We start from the raw sequence: 22,293 nt of genomic DNA, 5'->3' as shown, positions 1-22,293 counted from the left end.
TTTTGTATTCATTCATTCATTCATTTTCTACCGCTTTTTCCTCACGAGGGTCGAGGGGGGTGCTGGGGCCTATCTCAGCTGTCTTCGGGCGAGAGGCGGGGTACACCCTGGACTGGTCGCCAGCCAATCACAGGGCACATATAGACAAACAACCATTCACACTCACATTCATACCTATGGATAATTTGGAGTGGCCAACATAAAAACACAACATATGCTGGTCTTGCTGGTCATGCTTGTAGTTGGTCTATGCTGGTTTTTCAAGACCAGCATGATTTAATTTAATTTTCATGAACACAATGAACTTTGTCACTTTGTTTCTCCAGGCAGCAGAGGTCATCTTGGAATGCAAAGGTCATTGCCATTATGGCCTTTAAACTTTTGAACCCCCAACTCTCACAGGTGAGGAACGTATGCATGCATCGATTCTAATTAGTCAAGTTTTACCACTGAGACATTTTGCCAAATTCTTATAATGTGTCATTTGTTTTCGACATTTAAGAGAACAGTTCTGACAGCTTCCATTTGCAGTATGTACAAATTATTTTCTACCATTTCCCAGGCAGGCTCTGAATATTATAAATATAATATAAAATAAGAGAGACTTACCCCTACCCCTCCATCTGGTACTTTTACAATCAGAAACTGTTACATTTGTTCACTTCCTGCTTTCCATAATACAGTTTAAGGTTTTTTGTTTTTTTTTTAAATAATGCACCTCGTACCGAAGCACTTATACCTAGCATATAAGTGTTTCAAATGTACTTCTTCCCTGAGATCATATTTCTCCTCTCTTGTAGAGAAGTATTGGATGACATTTTTTAACATTTTTAAAAAATAGAACGATTGGATGCAGTGTACAAATAATACAATTCCATTAATTGTAATACAATCGTGCCCTAACTCTCTGTCACATCTATAAATAGTATCATTTTGTCTATAAAATTGTGATAATTACACCTTTATTTGGCTATGTGCTGACAGCCTCCTCCTGGGTTTCTGCCATGATTTAAAATAATTGCAAATAATTCAGCCATTCGTGTTGAACTATATGTTGAAAACCCTGGTTTCTACCAACCCTTTTTCTGCACTTTTGCATTCAAAAATAAGGAAGAGCATTTTCTGCCATGCAATGTTACGTTCACAATGTGTGTGTGTGTGTGTGTGTAAAACCACAAAGTTGCAAAGCAACATTTGCAGGGCCTAACATTCCAACTTGGAAAGATATTCCCGTCTTCACAAGCCCTGAGGCTGAAGAGGGAGTCTATCCATTGAACGAGGTGGGGTGGTTCCACCTTATAAAAGACGAGCCGACTGCTCCAAGTTCTCGCTTTCTCTGCTCCTCACAGACATTGCTGCTGATACACCATCAATGAGATAACCGCAGCTGGTCCTTCTGCAGGTCGCCACCTTCAATCTATCACCAGTAAGGAAGCAAAACACTACAAACTGCAGTTGTAAATATTGCATGTGTGTATTTTGACTTGTTAGTAGAAAATAATTAACCTCCTTTGTTCCTTGCTGCTTTTTCTCATTGGAAGAGGAGATGAGGATGCTCATCTCTTTTGCATCCGTACTGTTGGCCGCAGCACTGACTCGTGAGGGCAGGGCCCAAGACCTGCATGACAACAGAAAGACTCGCACAAAACCGTCGGCTGCAACTATTTACGATGGACAAGGTGAGAACAATTTCCAAATGCAACAGCTGTCCAAATGTTTTTGTAGGCAGGACCACATGGTGACAACTGAAAGATGCAACTTTTCCGCTTGGATATTTTGGAAACTTACAGCAACACATGTAGATATGCTCAAAAGTTATATACAGTTCAAGAAAAAACTGCATCTCCACTTTGTCATTTGTTAAAAAAGCTAATTATTATTAATTAAAAAAATGCATCTAAGCTGTGACATGCAGTAATGTACACTGGTCACTAGGGGCCAGTAATGTTACTGTAGCGCCGGGTGTATTGTATATTGTGTGTATTTTGTTTAGTTTGTCTCTCATAATATTACAGCTTTTAAAACATAACTTATTTTTTCTTAAAAGGGGACCTATTATGCTCATTTTTCCACCCTTTTGTATTGAGTTGTGGACCCCCATAGAGTAGCTACACACAATAACCCCCCTACAGAAAACTTTCGAGATATTCCAGAATCTGCACCTATTCCAGCTGGATTTGTGCTTGGTCTGTTTTATAGATTTATACCACCCACGGCCCGCTTCCAGGCATGCCCACTCTGTTATGTTTTTTTCTTCATAGTATTATGAATTCTATAGTATTTCAACTGCATTTCAAATGACATTACTTTTTCTCAGAATATTAAGAATTTCTCATTACAGTACAACTTTTTCCACTTTTGTGACCTCCATCCATTTTCTATCGCTTATCCTCACTACGGTCGCAGGGGTATGCTGGAGCCTATCCCAGCTGTCTTGGGGCGAGAGGCGGGGTACACCCCTGGACTGGTGGCCAGCCAATCACAGGGCACATATAGACAAACAACCATTCACACTCCAGCTAACTTTCCAAAAGAGATTCCAAGCCAGGAAGAGAAAATATGGCAGTGTTTTGTAAACATGGAACATGTGAACAGTTTGTTGCTGAAGTCCGATGGATTTTGAACGTTGCAAGGAGTTGTCGTGTTTGGTAACCTCCTCCTGGTGTTTCTCCACACAGCCATCCTGGATGAGGACTGCAGCCTGGAGCTGTCCTTCCTGTTGGACAGCTCTGAGAGTGCCAAGGACAACCACGAGCAGGAGAAGCAGTTTTCCATGAACTTGGTGGAGAAACTCCACGGCCTGAAGCTAAATACAGGCCGCAGACTGAGCCTGCGGGTGGCGCTGCTCCAGTACAGCAGCCACGTCATCACAGAGCAACGATTCAGCGACTGGAGGGGCTTGGAGAACTTCAAGAACCACGTGGCTCCCATCGTCTACATCGGCCATGGCACCTACACCACCTACGCCATCACCAACATGACCAAGATCTACCTGGAGGAGTCCATCTCGGGTGGCGTCAAAATAGCCGTGCTCCTCACTGACGGTTCCGCCCACCCGAGGAACCCCGATATTTTCTCTGCCGTCGCAGATGCCAAGAACCAGGGGATTAAGTTCTTCACTCTTGGTATCACCCGGACTGCCAACGAGCCGGCAAATGTGGCTCAGCTCCGCCTCCTCGCCAGCTCTCCTACTTCCCACTTCCTCCACAACCTGCAGGACACGAACATAGTGGAGAAAATGGCCTCCAAGATTGTGAGTATGAGTAGTTCTTGGTCATTTTCATTTTGTAAAAGTATATATATACAAATATGTATATCCAATGAAATATTGTTTCTCTTTTTTTTCCAGAGTGACCTGGCAGATGAAGGAGTAAGTCTTGCTTTTTTTTGGTTCAAGCTTGCATGCTGACATTCACTCATGAAGAAACCAGGTTGAGTTCCATACATTCTACGTCCATTTTCTTTTTTTTTCAGTGCCCTCTGGCTCAGAAATGTACTTGTGAGAAAGGCGAGAGGGGGCCCAGCGGGCCTGCGGTGAGTGGAAACTTCTTTGGAACAACCAGTAGACGTGTCCTCAGGATAGCTTTTGAAAAATCTTTGAACAGTAATTCCACACGTTTGACTGATCAGCTTAAATGCTCCTTTGCCCACCTTTAGAGCTTGCAGGCATGTTCCACACAAACGATGCCTCTTTCACCTTCCACTTCACGAGATAATAAGAGCTGTGTTTAATAACGACATGATTATTTTTACCAATATATTTTCAGTGACAGAAATTTGTCGAGAAAAAGAACATAAATGAGTGGGGCACCAAATTTTAATGTTTTATTTGCTTTAATTTATGTAACTTTTCTTGTATGTATTTTTATTTGACAGGTTTTTTTTACATTTTATACTGTATTTTTCGCACTATAAGGCGCACTTAAAAGCCTTTCATTTTCAAAAAAAATTGATGATGCGCCTTATGGGTGCACTGAGTTCCAAAATCTGTAAAAATGTTGTTGTGCTACTTTGGTAAGCTACTTTGCTTTCATTTATGTAACTTTTCTTTATGTATTTCTTTTTATTTAACAGTTTTTTTACATTATATACCGTATTTTTTGCACTATAAGGCGCACTTAAAAGCCTTTCATTTTCTAAAAAATTGATGATGCGCCTTATGGGTGTTTTGTATGTTATGTATGTGCATTTTATACCGTATTTTTCCGCACTTAAAAGCGCACTTAAAAGCGCACTTAAAAGCGCACTTAAAAGCGCACTTAAAAGCGCACTTAAAAGCGCACTTAAAAGCGCACTTAAAAGCGCACTTAAAAGCGCACTTAAAAGCCTTTCATTTTCTAAAAAATTGATGATGCGCCTTATGTGTGCACCGAGTTCCAAAATCTGTAAAAATGTATGAACAATACATACAGTAAGTATGCTGGCAGCAATAAACCAATCAGAGAACCGTACGTAATAGTTACAGTCTATAGATTAACGTCTGCCACGCCCCCGGGGCTGCAAAATACGAAATTTATTTTGTTAAAATTTTTTAACCCTTCTTTTCTTTCATCCCGGCATAAGTATCTGCAATTTGTCAGGCCGGTAGTCCATGCAGGCGTTTATTCCATCGCGCTAGAAGATAATGATGCCGTGCTGACAGACATCTGAGCGGTTATTAACCAGGTGCCTACTCCACGGAGAGATTCTTTGCATTCTTACGCTCAGACGAGGAGGCTCTCTTAATTGCTCTGATTGGTGAAATGGTCATGAAGGCGTCTGCAGGACAGCCGCTGACGCATCCAGGTGCATCTCAGACGCAATAACCCCTCGACCCCTCAGCGGGCAAGACAACTCATGCCCTCTGTGAGCAGAATAGACATTGATCGTCCTTAAGTGCTTTGCACACATTCACGCGTCAGCACGTTAACCTTTCACCCCAAAACCTCTGTCAAAAGCGTCTCAGCCTGTAAACAATGTCAACTTTTGCCTTTGCGTTTTTGTAAGTGAATGCGATGGCGTCACTTAGTTTGAAGGACGGGGGAGGCTGAAAAATGCGTATTGTATTGCAAATGTGGGCGACACGGACCAAATACTCATATTTGGGTTGAATGTGGATATTATGTGGATATTATATGGATATAAAGCCAAATGTGCGTGTCAAGTTGATGGTCAAAATAAATAATCTTTTATATTTTAAAGCTTCATACAAGATGCACATTAAAAAATAGCATCTAAAAATAGCGGCTACATTAAAGTGGGCCATTCTTTTGTAAATAAATATAGACACCATCAAATATAATATTTTTATACCAAACTCTTTAGCTCTGCTACAATCCAAGAAGGAAATATGAAGGAATGCCTGGTTTAAGAGGACATTTTTAAATGTCAACAAGTCAAATATACTTGAAAATAAACAAGCATATCCTTATTTTGTGGCAGGAAAATATCACCCAGCCCAACGTATGTATATAAATGCATATGAATGAGGAATTAACAATCTAAATGACCATTTAAGGTTACATTTACCTTCATTGAAGACCTCAGATGTGTTGTTGATGTGAGTGTTCCCAAATACACGGAATAGCAGCAAGACAGAACACCGTCCTGTTTTGTCATAAGTTACTATATTCCATTCAATCGTATTTTTTCCCTTATGTTCAAAATACTGGCACTTTAAACTTTCTTTGGCTCCATTTTGGGTGATTGAAGTGAGAAACATTTAATTCAACATATACAATAACTCCTAGCAAAACAGGAAGGTTAAAAGTCACCTTATGTAAATGTTCATTTATTACGTTCTTTCATCATTGAAATGCACTTAGAATTGTTTCATGCATGAAGGAGCAGACAGTTTAACCTTTGATTCTGTTTCATTCTCCAGGGGAAGAAAGGTCGCTCTGGAGAAGATGGCGCCCCGGGCCAGAAAGGGCAGAAGGTGTGCACCTTTTCACACACATGGCTAGACTTTTTTTCTGTAGCTGAGAGGGTCTATAAAAACTGATTTATACTTTGTAGGGAGTTCCACACCTGACATCCATTTTTCACCGTGAATGTGGTTAACCAACATGTGTCAATTCTAAGGAAGATACAGGCTAGAGAACACAATAACATCATGTAATGCATGGTTGCAGGCAACCACAATGTACCCCACTTGGCATCTTGCAGATGTGTATGACACATAATAGTATAGTTAGGTTAGCTGTAATTCTACGGCTGATGAATGATGCTGAATATATGAGTAAACCCTACTTTTGGCCCACCCTGTACTATATACAAAATACACTAACTACCGATAATATTAATATTAACTATACTAATTTTATAATTATTATGTTAATATTAAAATAATAATAAATACATCATAAAAATAACTTTTTAGGAAATTTAAAAATACATACAAATACCCCCCCACACACAAACTTCATTGTCAGTATGTGGCCCTTGTTGGACCCCTGGACTAAAGATTGGATGAACTTGTATTTACTGGTCTAACAGCTCAGTATCTTGGCCACATTTCAGGGTGAAGCAGGTCTTGGTGGTCTACCCGGACAACAAGGGGCTGAGGTAATCAAAGCAAACATTTTCAGTTCAAGTTTGTACAGTGCACCTTCCTTCTTTATACACTTGAAACACTAATAATGATGTTCATGGGCAGGGAAAACCAGGTTATAAAGGAGATAAGGTAAGTCGATGATGTATATTGCATTTTATGATATGCATGTACAACAGCTGGTAATACTCAATGACAACATGTCCACAGGGCGAAAGGGGAGAATGCGGCACTCCAGGAATCAAAGGAGACAGGGTACAACATCATTAAACCACCACATACAGTATACTGTATATACAGTGGTATGAAAAGGTTTGGGCTCCCCTGGTAATGTTCCAGATGTTCCAGATGTTCCTTTGTAAATGACTGCTTGTTGGGATGGATCGTCCATTCATATAGCAGACCAACACAGTGAAATGACACAGGAAATGAACTTTATAGGATTTACAGAAAATGTGCAATCATTATTTCAACTAAAGTAGACAGGTGCCTACATTTGGGCACCCTTGTTTTATTGAACACTAATTATTGGAACACAAAATGTATTTGTGTATTGACCCTTGACCTGCATACATTGTCAGGGGTGCCCAAACTTTTTCATACCACTGTATAGTGTTTTTTTTTTCATTTGGTCCATACATTTGCTTCACATAACATGTTTTATGTGACCTCCTGCAGGGTCCTGAGGGTACAATTGGTGTAAGAGGACTGAGGGGGCTACAGGTTAGTCATTGTACAGTACAGTATTGTAGGGAAATAAACTGTCTAAGCGTATATTTCAATACCCGCATTGTCCATGTGGTGCAGTTACATATGTTACTTGTTGTGTTATTTTTGCCCCGGGAAAATGAGTTTGCTATTTTGCCTGCAGTGTGTTCCCATTTGGATGACCATAGCAGTGAAATTGCCAACGAAATGTTCCCACATAATAATAAATAATAATAATAATGTGGAGAATAAATAGATGACATCAAATATGAACGACAATGTACAGCATAAACAGTAATTTGTACAAATTTTGAATAAATAATCATAATTTCAAGTTTTGGTTGTGGGTGTGGGCAGGTAGAGGGGCTTATTTGGCATTCAGTTTTGTAGTTTGTAGTTTTGAATGGCGTCTATTGTGTCTATGCAGGGGCTACCGGGACCACATGGAGACGTCGGACCAGCGGGCCCGCAGGGAAAGCAGGTTAGTGTCTTGTTAATAACACATCCTGTCAAATTTATGTTTCCTATATAATAACTGAAACAGGCCGCAGTTTTATGATCAACACAGGAAGCAGTTTGTTACAGAGCCCTTTGTTAGCATTTGCAAATCTTCCCTGTCATTATCCTCATAACAAAAGAATGAAACATCACTGGGAAATATTTGATGATGTTCCAGTGGATTGCGTGCACTTCCACGCAAGACACAGTAGATGCAGTGATGGCGAACTCCATTCCTTTTACTCACTCGGCTTCTTATACTAACTTAAGTGTACTCGTTGACACATGTCAATGAAACTTGCACAAGTGCAACAAGTTTAGTGCTATTCATTTGATTTTATTCCTGCTTAGTTTTATACAATACATCATAAAAATCTCCCCTAGCTAGTTCGATGCTAAATCGAAAGCAAAACACTGGACTTCAGCCATTGAAAACCCGTCAATAGCAGCTGGAACTCCAATTTAGCTGGCAGTTCAAAGCAAAAATCATCATAGAGATGTAAAAATGTGGAAACCACTGGTTAGTTGGGCCACTCTTATGCCAAGGTAGCACTTTATATGACAATAAAAACAATACCTGCACTGCTCCAGTCTCTGGCAGGCCATGTAATCCGTGATAAGTCAAACACAGCCACAGTAAATTACTTTGGTCTTGCTACAAGAGCCATCTGCCAGAGCTTTGAAGCTAACTTTACCAAACTAAATACTCTTTTCTTTCTCCATTTCCCATCAATATTTGTTCCAACTTTTCACTACAGCACACTTTAATCGAGTGCTGTTAAAAGGAAACTTCTGTTAACTCGTACTTTGACAGCGCTAATTTATACAAATGCAATCCAAGTAACAGTTCCACAATAAATGACATGTTACTTGCATTGCTTTTATATTTAGGGGGGTGGGGGGGTAGTTAGTCTGTTCGAGGAAGTGCCTCCAGCAGTGTCTGTAGCAAGTTGAAGTATTACATAAAGCACAGTACATGACAAGTATCTGTGTCTTGCCCGTGTGAGGACATGTATGCAACATTTCCACAGGCGTAAATCATCCCACATCACCTGGTCTGGCCTCGTTCAGATTCCTTGCTATGAAAGTGATCACAGGTGTCATGTATAACAGGGGTCGAGAACCTTTTTGGCGAAAAGAGCCATGAAAGTGTCATATTTTGAAATGTATTTCCATGAAAGCCGTATCATATTTTTAACAGTGAATACAACTAAAAGAGTGCATTTTTAAGCGAGACCAACAATTTTACAATATAATATGTCTGAATTGGATGGATTAAAACGCATAAGAAAGTTTTAAATTTTGAACATTATTTTTAACGTGGTCATTTCTGTAATGTTTCACTTTTGTGGTTCCTGTTAAAACGGTTTATTTTAATATATTTCACCCACGGCCCACCTCTGCTGTGGTTGGTCATACTAGCAAGTACTTAAAAGGGGTTCAGCTTTGTGCTGCAAGCTACCAGTAAAGGATCCGGAAACACAAAATCAATTTTGAGTGGAAGCTGCCACAGTCTTGCTATGGTGTTTAAACACAATAGAAATGATACTGTATCATTGTGGCATCAATAGTAACTTACCAGCAATTTTCTTTCTTTGGCTGGTAGAAAGTCTTAGGGGGTTAGGATTGGGAATCCGAGATTATGGTTCGGTAGGGTTGGCTACAGTTCTTTTAATGAAGTGGAAGTCCAGTTCACTGGCTCTGTCGTCAAACTGCAAAGACAGTGGGATGGAATACAAAGGTAAAGGATTTTCAAGAGCAAAGTGCTTTGTTCTTTATGCCAAGGTTGCATAAGCTGTGAGACACTGCAACATGTGAAGACCTGAAGCATGTCCTGACCTGTGATGAGATCACTGATAACTTACGTTTGATGACAGGGGGAACGTGGACCACCCGGCCCTGCAGGAATTCAAGGGGAAACTGGCATTGGGCTACCAGGACCGAAAGTATGTCACCAAGTCTTATTTTTGGCTTGATCTGTTTTCTTATCTGCATTGGTTTCCCTGCATTCACATCATCGTTACATTTGTCAAATTGTACAGGGTGACATGGGATTCCACGGCCGGCCAGGTCCTCCTGGTCCTCCAGGACTTGGTGAACACGGCCCACCTGTGAGTTTGGATGCTTTAATGAAGTGTCATGTAATATGAATGTTATGAATATGGACTTTTACTTGTGTATGCATGCAGTTCTTTATGAATTAGTTTTTTTACAGGGACCCCAAGGACCACAAGGTGTCCAGGGCGAAAAGGGACCTCAGGGTGAGGGCTTTCCTGGACCAAAGGTATCATTTAATTTGCCCTTTTCTTAAAAAATAACAGGATGTTTTGCAACATTTCATGTTGTGTTTCACATAATTTATGTCACGACACAAACCTGAACCAAATTGTTCTTTTTAAAATATTTTTTCTTTGCTCTTACTTGAGTAATTACTTGTGTCACTACTTTTTTACTTTTGAATAAAATGATGTGAAGGTAAGGTACTGCAGCATCACACTCCTGTGGTGTGCTCATGACTGCCATGTTTACAGTACAAAAGTATACGGTTTGCATCTCGGTATGGGTCATTAGCTAAAACTAGCCCCCTCCTCCCCATCAGCGAGTCAAACCATTTGGTTTCTAGTGTTAGAAATATATAAAATTTATTAGTTTGTGTTGCCATCACCTGAGTTGGCATTCAATACTGGGAGGTTCTTAGTTAAGAGATGAAAGGAGATACTCCAGCGAGTATCAGAATCACTTTGACCCTAGTTTGACAACGCTGCAAGTCACTGGAAAAAAGCCCACTGCAGTTTAAGAAAACAAATAGAGTACTTCCATTCCTTTCAGGCCCACTCATGAAATGGTAAGTGGGTAACAGGAGCCAACACGCTCCTTTTCAAAACCGTCTCCATTGATGACAATATGGACTTGGCAAAGACCCAACCAGGCAACTAACGAGACATACTTTGACTTCGCAGGGGGATCGAGGGCTGCCTGGACCTAGGGGCTCGAGAGGACAGCAGGGGGTCGGACTTAAAGGAGAACGGGTGAGTATCATCAGAATGCCATTAAATCGTTTGTGGGGGGTTTACGTCCTGCGGAATCATCGGTGAATGACAATAAACTGTAAATTTGTACACATATTCATTTTTAAATTTTGACTCCTTTTCCCTCCAAAACCTAATGCTAGCTTGACATTGATATTTTCATTTGATTTTGGATCAACATTTGCAATAAAAACCATTAGATGCCACCCCAGAACTCACGTTCAAAGTCAAACATTTTCTCTTCAGTTGCTGTTGTTCACCGGTGACACAAACAACATGTTTAATCGTCCAAAAACATCCAATCACTCTTAGTATGCAAATGAGCAAAGACCCAGCAAAACAAAGATTAATATAACTGTTGGTTGGTAGGTCAAATCTGTATGAGGCTATTTTATGACACACAGCTAACAACCAATGCATGACGTGTGTGAATGTATGCCCGCTTAATATTTCTGTGCATGCCAAAACCGAGAAATATGGGCAATCACAGGTAAATCCTTAAGAGGCCGACTGAATTATTCATTGAGTGTGTCTCTTTTGACATGATAATGTGTCTTCAATACTTTGCTTCTAGGGTGAATTAGGGCCTGCAGGACCTCCAGGACCCACTGGGCTGACAGGAGTGGGCATCCAGGGCGACAAGGTTTCCATTTTCATCATTTCACACCATAACGCATGCACATTGCAGATGTTATCGCTGGAATGATCCATATTACTGTACAGGGAGTGGAAGGTCCAAGGGGTCCGCCAGGAGGACGAGGGATCCCAGGAGAAGGTTTGCCAGGACCGAAGGTTGGTGGAAACCATTCTTGTTATAGAAACTACTGCCTGCTAGGAAAACAGTCATGGGTGTTACAATGTCTTTGTAGGGGGACCAAGGTTTACCTGGAGAGCAAGGATCTCCAGGAGAGAGAGGCATTGGTGAACCGGGTCCAAAGGTGAGATAACGCAAAGTGGGCGGAGCCTTAAGTAGAAGCAGGTGGTAAGTGGAGAGGGGCTGCTCGTTCCCAAATTTCAACTCTAATAATTATTTGAAGTGGGTGAATATATGAATGTGAGTGTGAATGGTTGTTTGTCTATCTGTGCCCTGTGATTGGCTGGCAGTAGAAAATGTGTACAAGTATATTGCACAACAGAACCAAAATACTGTGATGCTTTACCCAAAGCCTATGATAGATTTATTGAGCATTTAGGGTGTAATATGAATTATTTAGCCCATACTTCATGAGTCTATCAGTATGAAAATATGGATCTGTGTGGGCACAGGGAGAACCTGGATCTGCTGGTTTGGGCGGCTTGCCGGGTCTTCCAGGAGAAGATGGGGCCCCAGGGCAGAAAGTAAAGAACCTTTCAGCAACAAAACTAAAATTTATCTGCCTGACTTGAATCAAGCGACTAAAGATTACATTTCCTCTTCTAGGGTGAGCCTGGGTTTCCCGGTTCAAGAGGTTCTGAGGGACCTCCAGGTGTTGGCACTCAAGGAGAGAAGGTGTGCATCTTCTTCGTTGGTAGTTTGCAGGGTTTTTTTAACAAGTTTTTTTTCCGTTTATGGTATTCCCATGTAGGGAGACCAGGGTCTCAGGGGCATTCGTGGGTTACATGGACCTCCAGGGATCTCAGGACCATCTGGACCAAAGGTAGGAAGTAGGGATGAGCGAGTACTTGGAGCTTTGCAGGTGTACCTAATGTTGTGGCCAGTCACAACATTAACTGCCAACTGAATATTAACAAAATTCTTATATTGTAGGTAGAACACCTGTTTTACGCACCAATGAGGATTTCCTTTCAAAATGGTTGCGGATAATGACGAGCTGTACTATTTTCATGCTCGTTTGCGGCAAACATGCATAATAATGAGTATCTGGCTCATACCTCGTAGGAAGGATCAAATGATGATGCTTTCATGAATAACCACATGCAAACTCAACCTTTCTAGGGTGAACGTGGGGTGCCAGGTCTACAGGGCAATCCAGGGCAGCCAGGACGATCCATAACCGGCCCAAAGGTGAATAACCCAACATACAGTAAAACTCTACTGGATTAACAGACAATTAAACAAGACGTTGGTCAAAACTAGTAATCATCACTCTGTTTTGTTTTCAGGGGGATCTAGGTCCTTCTGGTCCACCTGGACCAATTGGAGAAACAGGCCTTGGGCTTCCAGGTCCAAAGGTAAACTATATTTAGAACCCAGTCCATCCATTGTCGATTTTCTATCCCGCTTATCCTCATTAGGGTCCCAGGTTGTTGATATGACCATGCCTGTGCTTTGGTTCTCCAGGGGGATCGAGGTCTTAGCGGTCCACCTGGTCCAGTTGGCCCAAAAGGCGAAGGCAGCCCTGGTCCTTTGGTTTGTACCATCGACCAGAACCCGGAAAATAAGCAACCTCTTACTTTAAACTGTTAAGTGGTTAACATGTTTCTTTTCCAGGGCCAACCAGGCTTACCGGGTTTACCAGGAGAGCCTGGACCAGAAGGAATAGGAATCCCAGGACCTAAGGTTCCTCTACTGTATTTATGATGCTTAATTTGCATGTTTTTCTTTGGACTTTGTGTTGAAAGTCAGGATGCTCTGATCAGGGTTTTATGCTGAAACTTAAAACAATCCTGGTACTCGTTTGTCACATTACCATTACCATTGTGTCTTTTTCCAGGGTGACATTGGCTTTAGGGGATTACCAGGATTGCCCGGCCCACCTGGAGAGGGAATACAAGGCCCCCCAGTGAGATTATTTCCATATTAATTCATACACAGTTTCTTCGCAATGTGTAAATGTCAACGTTTTGTAACAAAACAAGAAGAAATGGTGAAAAAAATGTGAGTAATTAATACGCCCATACATTTTTTTTACCAAATATCCACGATTTTCCGGGTCATAAATGCCAGATCTCCAGGGCTTTTCTGCCTGGCACTTCTGGAAGGTAATGAAAGGCATATGAATCATTACAGCAGTGATTTGACTGAAAATGTGTTTGAAGGGTAATGTTGGGAGACCAGGACCTGCTGGCCCACATGGACCTCCAGGAGAGGGTATTCAAGGACCCAAGGTACAAGTTTCATCATCACTTTACCTTCCCAGGAGTTATTGTTACTTATGAAAATGTCATTTTTTGAAAATCTTACTTGTTTTCAGGGTGATCCAGGATCCCAAGGTATGACTGGACATCGAGGGCCACCGGGAGATGGATTACCAGGAGCTAAAGTAAGACAGTAAAGTACACGTTCATCTTTGAACACTCTGATTGGAGTTGAGTTATGTAACATGTCCTAGGGTGACCGTGGCGCTCACGGAGAGAGGGGGGTGAAAGGTGCCAAGGGAGATTTAGGAGATATTGGACTTCCTGGTGAAGCAGTACGTGAAAATACACCTTTGCAAGATAATAAACATGATGGTGTATGGAGTCTCGTCAAATAATTCAAACTGACCCTTCATCAAATAACAGGGAAGAGCAGGAACAAAAGGAGAACCAGGCCTCACGGTAAGATCCTTGAATCGAACATCGACCTTGTAACGGCGCTTGTCTAAATGATGCGTGTTTTTCAGAGAGAGGACATTATAAAGCTCATTAAAGAAATATGCGGTAAGTCCAAAGTGTTTTGTTTTACAGGGCACATATAGACAAACAACCATTCACACTCACATTCATACCTATGGACAATTTGGAGTGGCCAATTAACCTAGCATGTTTTGGGAAAAACATTATGAGAAAATAAAGTCATATTATAATTATAAAGTCAAAATTCCAAGAAGAAGATTGAAGTAGAAATAGAATAGAAATAGAAATGTAAAAAAAAACATAATAAATGGGAAAAACAGGAGCGAGTGAAGTTGATTCAAATAATATGCTTTTTCACCTGTTCTTGAAATATATCGAACTTCTTAGCATAGACGTATCTATCTATTTAGGCAGCGTCTGCACTAATGAATACACAAAGGAGTATCAAAGTGGTAAATGTAGTGTTTTGGTGTCACCAGGATGTGGTGTCACGTGCAAAGAAAGGCCAATGGAACTCGTCTTTGTGATCGACAGCTCCGAAAGCGTCGGTCCTGACAACTTTGAAATCATCAAAGACTTTGTCACCCGACTGGTTGACGGGACCACAGTGGGACGCAACGCAACAAGAATCGGCCTGGTCCTCTACAGCCTGGATGTCCGCCTGGAGTTCAACTTGGTCCGCTACATGAACAAAGAACACGTGAAGCAGGCGATCCGAAGGATTCCTTACATGGGGGAGGGCACCTACACTGGCACCGCCATCAGGAAGGCCACCCAAGAGGCCTTCTTCAGCGCACGGCCTGGAGTCAGGAAGGTCGCCATCGTCATCACCGACGGCCAGACGGACAAGCGAGAGCCAGTGAAACTTGACATAGCCGTGAGAGAGGCTCATGCTGCTAATATTGAGATGTACGCGCTGGGGATCGTCAACTCTTCCGATCCAACGCAGGCGGAGTTTCTGAGGGAACTCGACCTGATTGCGTCGGACCCTGACAGCGAACACATGTACCTGATTGATGATTTCAACACCTTACCAGGTGAGAATGTTCAAATCATCAGACTTGCACTTTTTTTCCCAATCCTTATGTGAAACATGAACACATATTTCTTTCCCTGCGAAAACAAGTCAATATAAGCTAACTACAATGCACATCATGGGAAGTACCTATTTTGACTCTGAATATATATTTTTTAATTTCAGCACTGGAGTCTAAACTGGTCAGCCAGTTCTGCGAGGATGAAAACGGCGCCCTCATCTACAATCGAGTAGCAAATGGCCACTGGAATGGCCACAATGGGCTAAGTCGGAATGGGAACAATGGGAACGGAGAGCACGGCAACGGGTACCATCCTAATGCTTATGGAACCAATGGTAACACGCACCAACAGGAAGTAACAAGTCTGAGAAGGACCAATAGCCGAGGCCGCGGTGACACTTTTACGCTGCCCATCAGTGCTGATCCACTCCCGATTCAGGTCTTTCACTATTCACATAGAAATATAAATATATATAAAATATACTAGAGTAATATTCTTTTTATTCTTGTATCACTTCAGGTGGTGGAAGATGAGGATGGGGACGATTTAGATTTAAGAGCCCACGTGAGGGCCGGCAGCACTGTGGCTGTCGTGAACAAAACATCGTTGTTGCATGTGAAGGAAAGTTCTGTCTCCAATGAGGCCGTCTTATCATCATCATCATCAACAGGATCCTCATCCGTCCCGGGTTCTGGTCCCACCCTAAACGCCAATCAGTGGAAGCCCGCAGTCCCGCCAGAAAGTGAAAGTAAGGCATGCAATTCATTTCAGTCGATGCAATTCTTGAATGCAATGCATCTCAACGCGTACTTCATCCTCAGAGGTCTCCCTTCGCCATTCCCGCTGTGACCTCAGCTTAGACCAAGGAACGTGCAGGGAATACAGCATCCACTGGTACTACGATAAGCAGGCTAACGCCTGTGCACAGTTTTGGTACGGAGGCTGTGCCGGGAATGACAACCGTTTTAAATCAGAAGACGAATGCAAGAAGACTTGTGTTCGATTGAGAACAGGTACAGGAGGTTCTTTATCGGATTTATCGTCAGGGCAGTGAATGCATCACGGCTGGACTGTTGTTTCTCCTCTCATCCGAGCAGGTTTCACCAGTTGGTGCTCAAAGACTAGTTAGCTGAACAACCCTGGTCTGTCCAGCCTATCTAGTCTGCAAGCAAAGACTAGTTAGCTGAACAACCCTGGTCTGTCCAGCCTATCTAGTCTACAAACAAAGACTAGTTAGCTGAACAACCCTGGTCCGTCCAGCCTATCTAGTCTACAAGCAAAGACTAGTTAGCTGAACAACCCTGGTCCGTCCAGCCTATCTAGTCTACAAGCAAAGACTAGTTAGCTGAACAACCCTGGTCCGTCCAGCCTATCTAGTCTACAAGCAAAGACTAGTTAGCTGAACAAGAACATGAACTGATGCAGCCTGCCTGGATTCGAGGCCTTACAGTCCAGTTGCTTTAATTCAGTGCCCTGTGAATATTCACAGACCCGATGATGATGATGATGATGATGATGATGATGATGATGATGATGATGATGATGCTTGAGTAATGTTCTGTTTTGTTCCCAGCAGGATAAAAGAAGAAGACAAAACCTGAGCATTCAAGATTATAACCAAATCTGTAGCATTACTATTTTTCCATTTCAAAGCAGTCGGGAAACAGCAGTATCCTAAAAGCATGTCAAATATTTCTACCAAATAAATGACCGGTTTTGTAATACCGCCATGCAGTGTAATGGACAGCATCTACATCGACTGTAATGTACAACATCTACATCGACTGAATCTGTGAGTGAGATCTTTCTTGAACTGAGACAAGTTTCATTGGCAGCTACAAGACCTTTTCTACCGTCTACTGAAGTTGAAGTGCTTCAAATCAGAATTGGCTGTTTGTGACTACTGTATTTGAATAAATGATGAGTCTGTTTTTATTAATAAAAGAATAAAACTTGTGTTGATTTGCATCTCCTTCTTGTGTGTCAGCTCCATAGATTTTATGAGGCAAATAAGCACATTTTGCATATTTTGACTTGAGTGGAAATGGACACCAATGATATCCTCCAAACACCCCAAAAAAGAATACGTTCAATCATCTTAGGTGAAAACAATATGCCATAATATGCCATAATACTTCCAGCCGTCGACTTCCTTAAATTTGGTCCTCCTGCTTTGCCGTCTGTTGCCATTACAGATGGGATTTTTGGCTCTTTGAGAGGAGCCGGATCTTGGTGAACCGTTCCTTTCAAAGAACCGTTCAGAAAACTGGCTCATTTGGCTAATTTTTATATTTATTAATATTTAAGAAGTCGGCCTGGGCTTAACTCGTTTTATGTAAGCACCACGCCGGGGAGACGGAGGGGGCGGGGGGGGCGGGGGGGGCGTTCCCACCTGCGACTCGGTTTCCATCTTTCATTTCAAATGAGTCGTTCAAAAGAACCGGTTCGTTCGTGAATGTCACAATACTGGTTGCCATGGGGATTGTAGCTCAGTAGAAGCTTCTCAGATAATAAGATCTGCTAGCGACTTAGACCGTTTAGACTTAGACAGTTGTTTTTTATCCACACTAAACAACGTTCGTATGAGAGACAACTTTCGGTCATGGCATCGGTTTTAGATGCTCTTTGGGAGGACAGAGACGTTCGATTCGACATAACAGCTCAGTAGGTTACACACCTAGCCTAGCTAACCATTAGCCCACCAAGTATTAGCCAAGCTCGTCGGTCTTTTTAATACACATTTTATATTACACTGAAATATCACTCCAATTCTCATACAGGCAGATGAAAAATCGACCCGGAGAAGTTCTGATCGACTGCCTGGACTCCATCGAGGACACGAAAGGAAATAACGGCGATCGAGGTAGTCAACGCTTCAAACGATAAACTACTGTTAACTTTTTACATGTCTATCAAAAATGCTAATTAGATTTTCCTAGGACGACTTTTGGTGACAAACCTGAGGATTATTTGGCACTCATTGGCGCTACCTAGAGTCAATTTGTGTGAGTAGTTTTACATTTTAAAAAGCAATACAGGTATCTATTCTTTTGGATTTAATCACTACGATCAATAACTTAATTTTCATTGCAGCTGTAGGTTACAACTCCATTTTAAACATCACAACAAGGACAGCCTACTCGGTGAGTTCTGTCATTTTTAGACTAATTTATTTAATGTATATACTGTAAAATGAATCTTACGTTTATGCGTTGTAGAACCAGGTCGCACTAATCCTTCATTCATGGTGGTCACGTGGTTCCGGACCAAACTATGATACTGGCTACTTTAAGCAACCATTTTAAAAAACCCCAATATTCTCTTGTGGAAAATAAAAAGTGCATCACGCTGGGCAGACTTTGAGCTCAGTCTTTGAGCTTTGTTGCCTGGTTCTGGTGAATCCCATTTTGCTGTTTTGCTGACGTTTACTTGCAATCTTTTTTCCAGAAACTCAGAGGCCAAACCGAAGCCCTGTACATCCTGACCAAGTCCAACAACACCAGATTTGAGTTCATCTTCACCAATGTGGTTCCAGGAAGTCCTCGGCTCTTTACTTCCGTCATTGCTGTGCACAGGTAACCCAGCGAGGGAATGCTCCACAGATGATTTAGCTTACCACATAATAGCTATGAGTTGTCAAGAGCATGGAGCAGAGGGAGCCACATCCTGTAGCCCAGCAACATGCACTATATTTGGACACATGCTCTGAGCGCCCAGTGTGCCGCTACGGAGATCAGGAAAAGCTTAGTATAGAGTGGGAGAAGCCACCCGGTGTGGCCCAGCGAGGTGCACTGTGTTAGGACAGACACTGTGTAACGCCACAAAGGTCACCGATAAACCTGCACTTTTCAAATGTTGCGTCGCTGCCGTTTCAGGCGGCTGATGAGGTTTTTAGGGTGTTCTTTTTTTTCCCCCCTCTCATCACGGAACATTTGGCGTAATTACCATGTGAATTGTCTTCCTCGGAAAGCTACAACAGTCTGTTCCAGTCACAGGGATGAAGAAATAGGAGCGTTTGAATTGCTCACCTGCACAGTATGGGTCATTTCACCTCATCAGAACATTAAAATTATTATTATCTTTTTAATTTGACTGGTTTCATAGGTATGATGTCATAATTCCCCATATCAAATACATACTATATATCACTATATTGACACTTACTATGGTACACATAATGTCATTGTATGGTCATTATTTAAAAAAAAACAACAAAAAAAACTAACTGTATTATGGAAAGCAGGAAGTGAACAAATGTAACAGTCACTGATTGTAAAAGTACCAGATGGAGGGGTAGGATTTAATAAGCTTTGCTTCTTCCTACTCCTTTTGGATATGTGGAACTGGGAACTGATTATGGGATGCACTCAATTGTAATCTGATGCAAATGAAATAAAACCATTACCATTACCATTACCATTACCATTACCATTACCATTACCATTACCATTACCATTACCATTACCATTACCATTACCATTACCATTACCATTACCATTACCATACTTTTAATCGGGGGTGTTTTTCTTCCAGGGCCTATGAAACGTCTAAAATGTACAGAGACCTCAAATTGCGAGCAGCGCTCATTCAAAACAAAAACCTGAGACTCTTACCGAAGGAGCAAGTTTATGACAAAATCAACGGTGTCTGGAATTTGTCCAGCGATCAGGTACGTGTTTTAACCCTGAAATGCATGTTCACTTTTTTTTTTTAGCCTATGTCAGAATTACAATAATCAATCATTGTATGCTTTAATGTTTGAATGCTATCTTTTAGGGGAACCTGGGAACCTTCTTCATCACCAACGTGCGGATAGTCTGGCACGCCAACATGAACGAGAGCTTCAATGTCAGCATTCCTTACCTCCAGATTGTACGTGTGATTGTGGTTACTTACACTACTTACATTACTTACATAATGTGACATGTGTAAGGAGCACAACTAAAGAAATGCTTCAACCTTATATTATACTTTATTGTACTTATTATACTGTAATTTCACAACATTATAATGTCATTCTTTCTAATTGGGATTTTTTTTCTGTATTTATTGTTCAAACGTGTACGCCGAAAGTGGTCCATCCGAATAAGAGACTCCAAATTTGGCTTGGCTTTGGTGATCGAGAGTTCCCGCCAGGTGAGTTTTTGCTTCAAGGACGGGTTCGCCTGTTTTGTTGTCTAGCTAGTAGATAATAAACTGTACTGTACTGTACTGTACTGTACTTGTATGTAACGTTCATAGAGCGGCGGCTACGTGCTGGGGTTTAAGATCGACCCTGTGGACAAGCTTCAGGATGCTCTCAAAGAAATCAACTCTCTTCATAAGGTGTTCTCTGCCAACCCCATCTTTGGAGTGGACTACGAAATGGAAGAAAAGGTTATGAAATATAAACTATAAACAAAAAATGGTTGCAATAGTGATTATTGTTTTAATTGCAGCCGCTACCGCTGGAAGAAGTGACACTGGATCAGCCTCCTGATGACGTGGAAATTGAGCCTGATGAGCAGACGGATGCTTTCACTGTGAGTGTTTTTCTGTTCGGCAATCTGACCAGCAACCTCTATTTAATATGAGCATCTGAACCAGCATGTAGATTTTTGTATTCATTGTCCCATCACATTTGATGTCACTTCACGCGTAATGGGAACTCAACCTGGGGGTGGGCAAACACTCCCCCCTAAATAAATGACTTGTCCCCCCAAATCAACATTTTTGAAGTGAAAACGTAATATTCCAGATCGCTCCCCCCGAACTTTGCTCTCTTCTTTGCTCCGTTTTTACTGTTTCTTTTTCATATTTCCATTTTCTTAAATTTCCTTCTCGTAATATGATGACTTCATACAGCCTTAAAGTGTATCCGTATGCTTTCCTTTTCCTTTACTAAAACATGTCGTTGCTTGCGCACAGGCCTACTTTGCTGATGGCAACAAGGTGAGGTCACGCAACAACAGCGGTAATAATTCATGTGCTGTGGTACAGGATGTCATACTAATGTGGAAGTGTGTCCTTTGGTGTTTTAAGCAACAAGACCGAGAACCAGTTTTTTCCGAGGAGCTGGGCCTCGCCATTGAAAAGCTGAAGGATGGATTTACTCTTCAAGGACTCTGGGAAGTCATGAGCTGAAATGACTGGGAGTGTTCATTCCATCTCCTGGGGTGGGGAACCACTCAATGGGTGCCCTCTTTTCTGAGAGTGTCACTTTTGGGGCCTCCTCAACTCCCTCATAAAGTGACTGCGGGAGTTTTCCTTAGCAACTTTGAAAATATATTTATTTTTTAGTTTGCTCATATGGCAGGACTTCCCATGCCTGCTCTTTGTAGGTACTGTGATGATAAAGGACAAACATTTTGCATAGCAATGATAGCTTTTATTATAGTAATTATGAATCTGGCCTGTTTTATTGTAAAAAAAAAAAAAAAGATGTAGTATGATGTATGGAAATACACAGAATTGGGATCGGAAGTCATATGTGTTTGAATTCGGGGTCTGCATCCTACTAGGATTTACTCAAAGGCACTTCAGCAGTGCTTGGGAGTGGGGAAATTCACTTTTGTCCATTTATGCAGATACGAATATTCTTATATCATCTTGCTAGAAAGGTTGACTTTCTGGGAAAAGGCCAATCTACATCAATGAAAATTAATTAATGAAATAAATATTAGCATACTTCCACGTAGTATGACTTACAGTACACGAGTATACAATATTGCATGTTGACATGATTATTTTTATAAATGCTGCAAAGCATAAGCAAGACTACCGTAAAGAGATGGGTGCTGCAGTACCAGGCATTGCCGCTAGAGGGAGACATTGCACTGAGTGTCAGCAGAAGTATCCACCAGAAGGCCATCATGTTGTCCTTTTTTATTCTGGGTGTGTGAACAACAGCTTTAATTTAGGCTTTTTTGTTGCTTATTTTCTTTATTTCTGTTCCCATAGAGGCCTTGACATGCACTTGTCTCTTCTGGTAGTTTTTTTTGTTTACACACA

At 41.5% G+C, this 22,293-nt stretch overlaps 2 protein-coding genes across 4 annotated transcripts; both read left to right on the top strand.

The window, feature by feature from the left end:
• The first annotated feature begins 288 nt into the window (after nt 1-288).
• col28a2a (collagen, type XXVIII, alpha 2a) lies at nt 289-17,259 on the top strand. Of its 2 annotated transcripts, none has more exons than XM_058081849.2 (37): nt 289-402; nt 1,350-1,426; nt 1,542-1,679; nt 2,679-3,253; nt 3,350-3,370; nt 3,475-3,534; nt 5,864-5,917; nt 6,502-6,546; nt 6,638-6,664; nt 6,743-6,787; nt 7,211-7,255; nt 7,668-7,721; nt 9,616-9,684; nt 9,781-9,849; nt 9,954-10,022; nt 10,699-10,767; nt 11,342-11,410; nt 11,491-11,559; nt 11,637-11,705; nt 12,034-12,105; nt 12,188-12,256; nt 12,333-12,404; nt 12,704-12,772; nt 12,871-12,939; nt 13,049-13,117; nt 13,199-13,267; nt 13,422-13,490; nt 13,747-13,815; nt 13,902-13,970; nt 14,040-14,120; nt 14,212-14,247; nt 14,313-14,349; nt 14,745-15,302; nt 15,467-15,741; nt 15,823-16,051; nt 16,125-16,316; nt 16,880-17,259. In XM_058081849.2, the coding sequence occupies exons 3-37, from the start codon at nt 1,547-1,549 to the stop codon at nt 16,882-16,884; spliced, it is 3,651 nt and encodes a 1,216-aa protein (XP_057937832.2). In that variant the 5' UTR covers nt 289-402; nt 1,350-1,426; nt 1,542-1,546; the 3' UTR covers nt 16,885-17,259. The 2 variants fall into 2 exon arrangements, with proteins under 2 accessions (XP_057937832.2, XP_057937830.2); XM_058081847.2 differs by having other exon boundaries at nt 16,877-17,259.
• Nucleotides 17,260-17,782: 523 nt separating this feature from the next.
• bbs5 (Bardet-Biedl syndrome 5) lies at nt 17,783-21,765 on the top strand. Of its 2 annotated transcripts, XR_013629584.1 has the most exons (13): nt 17,783-17,967; nt 18,084-18,166; nt 18,243-18,308; nt 18,397-18,446; nt 18,751-18,878; nt 19,837-19,972; nt 20,080-20,175; nt 20,377-20,439; nt 20,545-20,679; nt 20,742-20,825; nt 21,211-21,234; nt 21,325-21,477; nt 21,600-21,765. XR_013629584.1 is itself a non-coding variant. In XM_058081997.2 (12 exons), the coding sequence occupies exons 1-12, from the start codon at nt 17,906-17,908 to the stop codon at nt 21,424-21,426; spliced, it is 1,029 nt and encodes a 342-aa protein (XP_057937980.1). In that variant the 5' UTR covers nt 17,783-17,905; the 3' UTR covers nt 21,427-21,765. The 2 variants fall into 2 exon arrangements, 1 of the variants encoding a protein (XP_057937980.1); XM_058081997.2 differs by having other exon boundaries at nt 21,325-21,765.
• The last annotated feature ends 528 nt before the right edge of the window (nt 21,766-22,293 follow it).

The sequence above is a fragment of the Doryrhamphus excisus genome, linkage group LG12 (genome assembly GCF_037039965.1).
Source record: "Doryrhamphus excisus strain RoL-2023G ecotype Guam linkage group LG12, RoL_Dexc_Guam_v1.1, whole genome shotgun sequence".
In the NCBI taxonomy this organism is placed as follows: Eukaryota; Metazoa; Chordata; class Actinopteri; order Syngnathiformes; family Syngnathidae; genus Doryrhamphus; species Doryrhamphus excisus.
This window is presented reverse-complemented; position numbering and strand designations above follow the sequence as displayed.

Coding starts and splice junctions, on each gene's coding strand:
- col28a2a (XM_058081847.2), top strand. CDS start 1,547: ATGAGGATGCTCATCTCTTTTGCATCCGTACTGTTGGCCGCAGCACTG. Junction 12,405..12,703: donor CAGGACCATCTGGACCAAAG/GTAGGAAGTAGG, acceptor CAACCTTTCTAG/GGTGAACGTGGGGTGCCAGG. Junction 13,491..13,746: donor AGGGAATACAAGGCCCCCCA/GTGAGATTATTT, acceptor ATGTGTTTGAAG/GGTAATGTTGGGAGACCAGG.
- bbs5 (XM_058081997.2), top strand. CDS start 17,906: ATGGCATCGGTTTTAGATGCTCTTTGGGAGGACAGAGACGTTCGATTC. Junction 20,176..20,376: donor GCATTCCTTACCTCCAGATT/GTACGTGTGATT, acceptor GTACGCCGAAAG/TGGTCCATCCGAATAAGAGA. Junction 20,826..21,210: donor AGCAGACGGATGCTTTCACT/GTGAGTGTTTTT, acceptor GCTTGCGCACAG/GCCTACTTTGCTGATGGCAA.